Raw genomic sequence first — 10722 nt, forward strand, 5'->3', positions numbered from 1 at the left:
ATTGGACTTATGCTTCTTCCTTATGTTAGCATCTTAAGAATTCTCAAGTACTTCTATTATACATTTATCTCAAAATGATTTTCGTATCTCAAAAATACCAAACTCATTATTCCAAGCTACACATTTACCTCAAAACTACATTTCTTGTCATAAAAAATTCAAAACTCGTACACCTACATAACAAGCGACTCATCTGAAGTGAATTAAATGTGAATTAAACTACTTTTCTTGTCATGAGAGCTCCCATGCGTTTCGGAAATCTACTGAAATCTCTCATTTTATTGGTAAGATCTTGGTAAGGGAGAGAAAGTGCAAATTAAAATTTGCCCTTCTTCCCAAAGTCAATTCATTTTCTTTAGATTGGGTTTCCTTACAACAAAATCGCTTTAAAGAACCATGTACTAAATTTTCACATCTAGTCCACATTAGACGAGTCACTTGCCATGCTATGGTGTTTATAGGATGGAAGTTAACATATAACATATTTGTTAAGGGTGTATCATTTAAGAAAGTTTTATGGTGCCCAAAATTAATATGGGGTAAATGTATCACAATTTACTTGTTTAGGTTTTCAGTGATACGATAATTTGTTGTGAATAAATGTGTCATGGCATATTAGTTTGAAATCTTCGTTGGTGTTATACCCTTTTATTTATAGCAATGTTTAAGCATAATCAAATCCTTCATTAAAAACGTGTCAAATTCTTACTAAAATACTTCATGGGAGCAATACTAGCAGCCTAGCACACAGAGTTCAGTGAAAATTGGTTGGAAGCATATTTTAAAGCATTTCTTTTTATGCGAGTCATCTTTGTGAAGACGACGAAGGCGACAACTCTGCGACAGCCAGGCAATTGCCACTTGTGTTTTGTCGCTGTAATCGAAGGATAAACTCCTGTTTAAAGATGTAATTAGATAAGGTCCAATGACTCTTCAATTGACTAAAACGTCTCTGAACTTTTTTAAAGGATACCACATTAAAAAACTTTAACCCCTCTCTTTCCGCATCTCCACCATGACCATGCTCACCTCCCTCATCTTCCGCGGCCGTGCCGTGATTGCCCTCTCTGATGACGTCGAGCAGCAGCGGTGTGGTGCGACCGGTACGGAGGCTTGCGACTGTGGCGGAGGATAGGCAACGTAAGAACAGTGGGAACGGGAAGGAGAAGGGCTTGATGAGAATGAAACCCAAAAAAGAAAACAGAAAAAGAAGGGGGGAGAAAAGAAGCTGAGCCATCTAAAACACTCATTTGTGATACTATTACCAAACCTTCTAATGAAGAAAAGGTTGATGTCATTTTCCAGCTTTTGCGTATTCATGTTCTCAATGATTCGTTACTTTCCACGCACTCAAGAGCCGACATCTCTTATTCACACGTCAAATTCAAATTTTACAATTGTGGTTGAGTAATGTAATCCGAAAATATTATGACCCTTTTTATTGACCATGCTCTACATATTACATAAGTCAAATTCGTGACATTTCACTTCGAATTTGTCAAATCTCAGCAGAAGGAGTTGCATTTTCTGGGACTAAACCCTTTTGCTTATAGCTCAAGTTATTGACTGCTGGAGCACCCCCTGCTCAATATTCTTCGAATTCACCACATTTTTCCAAATCCCAAACCCACTAGCTTCATTGTAGTTATGAAAAAGGAATAAATTGACCAAAGTTCGCCTGCCAAAATAGCGCAAAAAATTTGAAAACAAGAAAATTCCGGATTCCATGAACCGACATGTCTGACAGCTCCACTTCAAACCGTGTTTCCTTCCCTTCACAGCAAAATTCACCTACACGGACGAATACCGACCCCCCCTTTCTTTCCCACCCCCACGTGGCCTCAACCCATTTGATTCGTACAATGCTCACTATATATATATCTCATTCTGATTGAATTGCAACTCTTCACACACACAATATTCACAAGTGAGGAAACAGTGGATGATTTGCACGCGCAGCAGAAAATGCCATCATCGACGGAAACAGCCGACGGGTCGTCTGACTCCAACGCTAGCGGCATGGACACGGAACTGACCTTGGGGCTGTCCAGGGTCGGCAGCTGCAAGGCGGGGATCACCGGGGCGAAGAGGGCGTACGCCAGAACCATCGGTCTTGGCCTCGGAAGCGGCACCGGCAAGCAAAGTGGGGATACCGAGGTTGATGCAGCCGAGAATTCTGCAGCCTCGCAGGTGTCTAGTGCCGGAAAAGTCCCAGCATCCAAGTAAGATCCGCTGTGTTGACTCGTTGCAAGGGATCCTAATGTTTACAGAAGATTTTGTGTACAAAGTGGTGTGAAAGATAGTATTGTTTCATTTGATATGATGATTTGATGACACTATCTGAAGATTAACGCCAATTATTCGTAGTGAGACTAGTTTGTAATATTGATGTACTGGCACAGCGTAATAGTCTACAACTACTGTTTAAGCAAGCGGGCCATTCTCAAAATCTGATAGGAACTTCATCGCTGGAGCACCATTTTGATCAATTGGTATTCGTATTCTCGGGGCATCCAACATCTTCTCCACTTGCCTGCACAAAAACTCAATCGGATTTCTTACAACCTCTCTGTCCTAGTGTGCACATAATGCACCACCTAACCAAGAATAAATGATGAACAAAAATCAAATAGAAGACATAGGACTCTTTCAGAGTTTGATTATTTGACTCTTAACACTGTTAAGTTTCTGTATGAACTTTTCTAGTCTAGATCAAATATAGCAGATATAATCAAATTGACTTTTTCAATCTCCAATTCATATGAAGGGCACAAGTCGTGGGGTGGCCACCGGTGAGATCATTCAGGCAGAAGACATTGGAGAGCTGCAAATATGTCAAGGTGGCGGTGGATGGAGCTCCGTATCTGCGCAAAGTCGACCTTCGGACATACAACAGCTACGATGAGCTCTTGAAGGCATTGGAGGGCATGTTCAATTGCTTCACTGTCAACGGTAAGCATATGCCTATGCTTTAAGTCAGTTGTGCTAGTTTGATGTGTTCACGCTCTCATGGTGTCGTGGGATAATTGTGTAGGTAATTTTTTGGAAGGGAGCAAGGTAATGGATCCGGCCACGAGAATGGAGTATGTGCCCACATACGAGGACGGCGACGGTGATTGGATGCTAGCCGGTGACGTCCCTTGGAAGTAATGACCTTGTGATTTTCAGTGCATACTTAAATTTGCCGGGCACGCTCGCATAGATGGATTCATTAGGCGTCCCCAAAATTATGCGCTTTGGATTAGACTTTCAGATTATATTCAATAATTCCAGCTTGAAAGAACCTTAGGTCGCAAGACAGAATGTTTTGTAGCTTGATAGGGCTCCGCAAGAAAAATTCACTGTAGAAAGTGCAGATTTGCTCTCACTTTGCTTAAACTCTATCGAAAAAATGAACTAGCTAGTGTTCTTTCTTTTAGCCTACTCGCCGACAATTAGAAGGTTTACTGTTTTGATTAAGACTGACTTTTGCTGTATTGATGGTATAAATTGCAGAATGTTTGCTGAGTCGTGTAAGCGCATTCGGTTGATGAAGAGCTCGGATGCAGCTGGGATTGGTAGATAAATTTTGCTCTCGTAACTTATTCGTTGATCCGGGTATTTGAGATATCTTTTGACGGCATTATGCTAATCGAGATTAATGTTTGTGCAGCTCCAAGAACTCCAACATGTAGGGGCTGAGCGGGATCTGGCCAATTTGCTGGCCCGAGCGTTGGAAATGTAGGGAAGATCCTGGTTCTCTAATAGTCTTCTAGTTTAGCTGCCAATGTCTGTAAAATATGAAGCCATACATCCTTCTTCTTTTAGTAAGCAAAACATGAGATTAATCAGTTCTAATTGCTTCTAACAAGCATTTACTCAACTAGGCCATCGGAAAGCACCATCTTTTTTACTTTCGCTGGATAAAACACAATATTTCCTCTGCAGCGATGAAACTTTCTTCCATGTGCTACGACTTAAGCAGTCATTGCATATAATTAGAGAAAGAAAGAATCGGTGATCATAAATCATGAGATCAATATATTTAGTAACGATTCACTCGAAGATGCTTTCACACTCTACTTATATCAGCATAAATGATCAATGGAGACCTTTACGAGGAGCCCGCACTGAAATTAGTCTAGGGAAAAAAAAATCCAAATAAGGACCTAATTGGAATTATTTTCTCAAAAGAGAGCCTAAGTGAATTTTGTATCAAATAAGAGTTTGAAGAAGCTACATAAGTCTCGGATAAAGCGAAGTTGCTAGATTGGGAACCTTTGATTATTTTGGTGATCGGGATGTAGAATTTTTGTCCCAAAAAAAAAAAAAAAAAAAAAAGAGCGGTATGCTACCGCTGTTTGACTTTACGGGAGAGATGGTGGTGGATGAATGAGAATCATCAAAGGATGATGAAAGTCAAAGATAAAGTGAGGTGGGGAGAGAGAATGATCAACGAGGGAGACGAAAATGAGAAGAATCTGAAGACCAGAAATAAGAAGACCAAATGAAGAAGATGATGATGAGCTTCGGTCGGCTTCGGTCGGCTTCGGTCGCCTTTTTCTTCGAATCAGCAAAATGAAATGAAAAATCAGAATGAAGCCATCAGAAATCGAAGTTGAGGGAGAGCGATGTGAGGTCAGCGCCTGAGAAAAGAGTTCGCTTGCTCCAGGGAGAAAGAGATCCTCTGCTCCGTTCCAATGAAAATCCAATTGATTCTCTCGAGCTCTGGTCCCTTAGAAATCAGTCGTTCCAATCAACCTTCATGGTCGTGCTCACTCCAGTTTGATTCCAGTTTTGTTGCCCTAGAATGCCCCTGTCCCGATTCTACAGTTACTGTTCGATTGGCTCTCGTGAATTCTTCTTTACCTAGAGGAAAAATCAAACAATGTGACGGTTCCTCGAAACACAACCCCAATGACTTAAACTACCACCGGCAGTGGTGCAGCCTCAGACTGGCTTGACCTCTTCAAACCTTTATTTGAAAGATCTACTTCATCCCTTTTTGAGAAAATATAAGCCTAGCAGATTCTTCTTCAAAATTTTCCGCTAATCTAGTTGTCAAAAGCCACTCTTTACCCAGCTTTACAAGGTAACAAATACTCTCTTCAAGATCGACAAAGTTAAAACCAAAAGCAAAGTCGTGCTTGCATTCCATGCATTATACGCGAATGCTGTATAAGGTTCAGGACTGAAAATGTTATCCAACGTATGAGCTCATTCCGTGACACGGTTCTACTAAATCCCGATTTGCCCGGCCAATTTGTGAAACACCAAACCTATGGCTACAACAACAACCAAAAGGCGAGGATTTTAATTGCAGAAACTCATCTGTCTTCCTTCCTCAAACAAACTAAATAGTTGCCTCCAATTCATTACCCTTTCAAATCTCCGCATCAGTTTCTACACAACGGCATCCAACATCTACTCATCCTTGATTGTGAGAAATGCGATCACTCAGAAAGGAATGTATTGACATCAATAATAACGCTGAATCTTAGCCTCACCGACTGGCATCGCGACCACTGCAATAAAAGGGAAGAGACTATTAATTTAATTGATATATTCAAAGAAATTACCAAGACAAAAATGATCTACAGCTTATCTTAATTAATGATGATACACTACAAACTTAAAACAGAGTTAAGTGGAATCAAAGTGGGTGAGAGGACACCACTGCAAAGCAAATTTGACACTGGAAAAATAATTCATCATTTGAGTACGTTATGCCACTGCACCATCATATATTTTCTGATTATTTGACATATGCATTGTGAGGTATAGCCATGGTTAGTGCCATCTACAAGCACCTTATCTCAAGGGTCAGCAGCCTATTTCTATTCCTTTTATCTCATGCATTTCTTAGTTCAGTTGTGCTTATTTCAGTGGAAAGAGAAATAAAGAAACCCTTCCTGCAAGAATGAGAAAGTTTCTTCTGCGAGTAAGTAAACATGAAGCTAGCTGGGTTTGGTAAGAGGCCACTACTATAAGAAACCAAACCACTGTACATAGCCATTATCTCTGTCTTAGAATATTCACGAAGATAATCCCAGTGATGGCCGCAGCATTTCCAAGTATCTGCATGCAGCCAGAAATTTATAACTTTGCCATCTAAAGCTTGAATACATCACCAATTTGTTATACAAACATTAAAAGTATACCTGACATGAAGTTGTGAACGTCAAACCCATGAAAGATGAGAAGGGGCAGAAAATCAACCACGTCTTCCCCTCCCACGGGATCTTCCCCTCCCTCTTCCTCTCCCTCTACCCCTCCGTCCACCTCCGTATCCCCCTGAATGATTCCTATCATCGTCTCTTTCATAACTGAACATGTTCCTCCTGATTCTTTCTGCTTCTGTCTCATTAGGACCCTCTAGTACCTGAAAGGTTGAAATACTAGTGAGTCATGATGTCAAATTCTGCCAACGGAGAAAACAACAGTACCCGATGAAGAAAATATACTAACATGATGAGCATCTTCCAAGTCAAATTGATTCTGAAGCTGCCATGCCAATTCCTCATCATGAATCATATTTGGCTGCTTCGGAACGGCATTTCTTTGTTGCCATTCATTTAGAGTAAAAACTGGAGCCTCTTCTTCTTTACCCTTCCCTCTATTTCTTCGACCTTTAAAATGCTGATTCTGCATCCCTTGTTGGTTCATCTTTCGGAGGAGTTTCTGAGCAGCCGCTTGATTTTGAACAGGTGCAGAATCAGCAACTGAAAACAAAATCAGCTTCCAGTCAATAGCAATAGAAAGCCTCACAAAATAGAAAAGGCTAAAAATCACTTAGATGGGATCTTCTAGTCTTCTTGGGAACACAATCATATGGTCAGAATTAATCTAACCCATTTAGAGACTTCGATAAAAAGACAGCTACTTCAACAATTTTCATTAATAATGTCGTGACTCACTTTTGCAGTGCACCTATTATCCTCTGATATCATTCCATACTAGTAGCCTCACTTATTTAAGTCTATAAAACTGCACAAAGATGATTTAACACCACATCCTAGGTAGTTGATGATCTTTCAAAAACTGCACCTAAGATGATTTACCACCACATCCCTTCATGGCTTATAATAAAAGAAAAAAAAACAAAGAAGAAGAGAAAAGGATTCTGATGTTTCTAAGCAGAATGACTAACTACCCGATGCTGCCAGAAGCATTATTATTACCACCATTTTACTCTATAGAGAGCAAGTAGTCATTTATCATCGTAACATGCAACCTACACAAACATGCAATCTTACCAACTTTAAAAATTCTAACCTTCTTTTGGCCTCGACTCAGAGCGAGTTGGTTTTTCCTCATCTTTTCCTGTAGGTGGAGTGGTTCCCGAACTATTTCCCACAACATCTTCCTTTATTTCAAGATTCTTCTGTCCAACGACAGATCTATTTTCCAATGGCATGAGAGACTCCCTGCCTTCAAATTTCTTGCCATTGGAGGTTTCAGGGTTGTCTGCAGATTTACCACCTCAAGTTAAAATTGCACAAATGGGTCTTTAATGTCCATAAAAAGAAAAGAGAAGTCGTTCAAAGAGGATCATATATGACTTTTGCAGAGAAGAAAGCAGATGAAGACTGACTTGAATATCTTCTTTGATGAGTGGACTGACGTGCGGAAGCCCTGATCTGCAGCTTCTCAAATGGGGGAGGGCCACCTGCATCACTTTGCTGTGATAGTTTTAAAGAATCACGGGAGAAGCCAGAGTATTTTCTGTTCATTTGCCACTCGTCAAATAGAGACTGAACAACACCACCTAAGACAGTTAATGTTGTTGGAGTTAGACACAGAATCCCACTGTATACTGCAACTTTCTTTTCCAGCCGCACCTGACCACAGAGCAGGCACCAAAAACAACATCAGAAGTAGTTGAAGTTGATTTCTTCGACAGCAGTACAAAGTAAGCAAGTGACTGGAACTTGCTTTGCACAAGTTTCAACGAGAAGATTAACAAGACTAGAAACCACTACTGCGCAGCCATTAATACTTAATAGCTTAGACAAGAGGATGATTTCCTAATGCACAATTTCCAAATCAGTAGCTAAAATCAGTGGGTTTTTAGTGGATATGACCCAATAATTTCAGTAAATGCTTGTAGGGAAATACTGGATTCTACAGAGGACCTGTACTGCATTGTCAAAAAGAGCTCCAGGAATAGGACATTTGTCCAAACATAACATATGTGAACATGAATGTCACATTAAAATAGCAGAAACAGGAATCTCAGGTATGGGCGAAGAAGGACATTTGTCCAAGACAAAACTTATGCAAACATGAAAGTCATCTTAGAATTGCAGAAACAGGAATCTTGGGTATGAGCAACATCTGACTTGTAATCCCCTGTGATCCCCTTCCATCCACTTGTAGAACCAACGAGCAACCAGACTCTAGAAGACTATAGACGTTTCCAGTGCTAAAAACCCTGGAGATGGCAAAGAGTAAATTTTGGAACTTATATGAGGATCTTGATCCTTCTCCTACGTCAGTGAAAGGAAATGGCGACAAGCCCACAGAATAATGTCCTCACACCTGGTGACAATGAGGAAGTTTCTAATGCATTCAATCACTAAAGGGAGCAAATATGACAAAAACAGCCATGGCATGGACTTGTTGTGAACTTAGGGTATGTTTGTTTCACGGAAGATGAATAATTTGGAAAACATATTCCTAAAAATGATTGTTTGTATCGCTTACAAAAATGAATAAATATAAAAATATTTTCCTCTTTCCCGAAATTGTTTAGGCATCTAATTGCTATCGATAATCAAGCAATACGATTGATCATTTAAAAAAAAAAAAATGTCTTCCAAACCATTTATTTTCCACGAAACAAATGGAGCCTAAGAATCCTCCCCTCATGTCTACCTCTGTATCTCCTATCCTGACCAAGCAATTAACTTCAGACAATTCTTCCTATTTAGAATCAACAAAATCTAGATACACACTTCACAACTACAACTGCACGTCTAGTGCGAACTTCACTACAACGAGATAATGAAGCTAGGGTGTCCCAGTTCCCACATTAATTTCAACCATATCTTATCCGAATCATCTGTATGAAACGAACTATCCAAGCCACGTCAGCAATAAACAGTAACTTAATTGTGACTAACAAACTCAGTGGTAGTCTCTAAGATCAAAAACTGAAACGAACTAGATTCTATCAAAAATTTCCATACCTTCCGTGCCACGGATATGGCAACTTCAGGGCATCTATCAACTTACCAGAGAAAAACACATACCGATTATAGATAAGGCAATTTAAAGGAATACCTTAGTACCGGGAACGACATCATCGGGAAGCGATGGAATATGAGCATACTCAATTGCGGTCATCTCGCTGTGACCGTCCGTCAGCGTCAATCTCAGCATCCGATTACCACCAGAGCTCTTTGAGGCCTCGTCAATACTACTTCTCGCAATGTCCCTCACCGCAGATATCTGTTCGAGCACACAACAAAACGATCACAACCCTAAGCACAACGAGCGCGAAGCCGAAGCGAAACCAACCACGCGCCACTACACACAGGCAACGGAACCGATCGGAGGCGGTGACCTAGAAGCAAAAGCCAGCGTCGGGGCGGCCTAACCTGGAGGACCATGGGGCCGTGGAGGTGCGAGGCCTTGCGGTCGGGGAGGGTCCGGGACCCGACGGACCGCAGGTCGGTGTTGAGGAGGTCCGATTCGACGGCGACGGCGAGGGCGGCCGCGTCGGAGGGATCGTCGATGAGGGCGCGCTGGATCATGATGACGGCCCGGACGTGGGCCGCGTTGTCGAAGGACCATCCGCGCTGCCGGAGCCTCTCCACCAGCGCGGCTTCCGAAGAAGAATACGTCAACGACGCCGCCGCCGCCACCGCCGACGACGACGACGACGGAGCAGGAGCGGGAGCGGGAGCGGGAGCGGGAGCAGGAGGAGCAGGAGGAGCGGGAGCGGGAGCGGAGGACGAGCTCAGTTCCATCTCGAGAGAGAATTCTCTGCAAAAGCAAAAGCTGCGCGGCCGCGTTTTGTTGCGGGGGGAGATGCCGTTTAGGCGAGGAAGCGAATCTGCGGGCCGCCCGATCGGCCCGAGCCTGCGAGTTGCGGGCTTGAGGGTAGGCCCGCCCACGTGGCGGCCCTAGTCCTTTTTCTTTTTAATTTTTTTTATGGGAGAGACCGTAGCGAAAACAAGCAACGGGCCGCGCGCTGGGCGGGCCTTGGGGGTCTGGGTGGGCCGGTCGGCCTGCTTAGGTGAAAATACTTTTTCAGCCTACCCACGGTTTGGGAAAGATTGGATTTTCTACACGAAGTAATTAGCTTTGGACATGCCCGGCTTGTCCAAACTTGCTCGATCCCAGTTGTTTCGGGCTTGATGGGCCTCGGTGGGGCTCCCAAACCTCCAGACTCGTGATTGTGTCTAATTGATGGGGTGGATTTTGTGCGGGGTGGGGCGAGTCACCCTCAGTTGCCCCAAGGGCTTCCTTTGGATTCTTGGTGCTCAGTTAAGAGGTGTAACCTCACCAAAGGAAGGGAGCTTTCTAGGAAGGCTTTCACTGCTTGTCCGTTCGACATGTAGGGAAGACAAACTTCATTAATGAGTTCCTTATTTTAATGTATTGATGTTTGTATGCTTTCATACCTCTCGATGTACCTTCTTTCTTTTCCAAGATGAAAGAATACTTTCTAAATATTTTATATCCCAATGATCTTGAAACCTAGGCGGGGACCAATATGAACCCTTTTATGGATTT

The 10722-nt window shown here is 42.3% G+C and overlaps 2 protein-coding genes across 6 annotated transcripts; one reads left to right on the forward strand and one right to left on the reverse strand.

Moving 5' to 3' along the window:
• The first annotated feature begins 1901 nt into the window (after positions 1-1901).
• On the forward strand, positions 1902-3862 carry LOC104436630 (auxin-responsive protein IAA23). The gene is made up of 5 exons (XM_010049463.3): positions 1902-2222; positions 2768-2952; positions 3035-3146; positions 3496-3557; positions 3653-3862. The coding sequence occupies exons 1-5, from the start codon at positions 1966-1968 to the stop codon at positions 3679-3681; spliced, it is 645 nt and encodes a 214-aa protein (XP_010047765.1). The 5' UTR covers positions 1902-1965; the 3' UTR covers positions 3682-3862.
• Positions 3863-5102: 1240 nt separating this feature from the next.
• Positions 5103-9982, reverse strand: LOC104436631 (tudor domain-containing protein 3). 5 transcript variants are annotated; one of them, XM_010049465.3, is made up of 8 exons: positions 9582-9982; positions 9265-9432; positions 7574-7820; positions 7255-7446; positions 6448-6701; positions 6141-6361; positions 5988-6057; positions 5103-5504 (listed from the first exon to the last, which is right to left on the reverse strand). In XM_010049465.3, the coding sequence occupies exons 1-6, from the start codon at positions 9951-9953 to the stop codon at positions 6194-6196; spliced, it is 1401 nt and encodes a 466-aa protein (XP_010047767.2). In that variant the 5' UTR covers positions 9954-9982; the 3' UTR covers positions 5103-5504; positions 5988-6057; positions 6141-6193. The 5 variants fall into 5 exon arrangements, with proteins under 5 accessions (XP_010047767.2, XP_010047769.2, XP_018725406.2 ...); XM_010049467.3 differs by having other exon boundaries at positions 5980-6057; XM_018869861.2 differs by having other exon boundaries at positions 5103-5264; positions 5359-6057.
• Between the last annotated feature and the right edge of the window lie 740 nt (positions 9983-10722).

This window comes from Eucalyptus grandis, chromosome 3 (genome assembly GCF_016545825.1).
Source record: "Eucalyptus grandis isolate ANBG69807.140 chromosome 3, ASM1654582v1, whole genome shotgun sequence".
Classification (NCBI taxonomy): domain Eukaryota; kingdom Viridiplantae; phylum Streptophyta; class Magnoliopsida; order Myrtales; family Myrtaceae; genus Eucalyptus; species Eucalyptus grandis.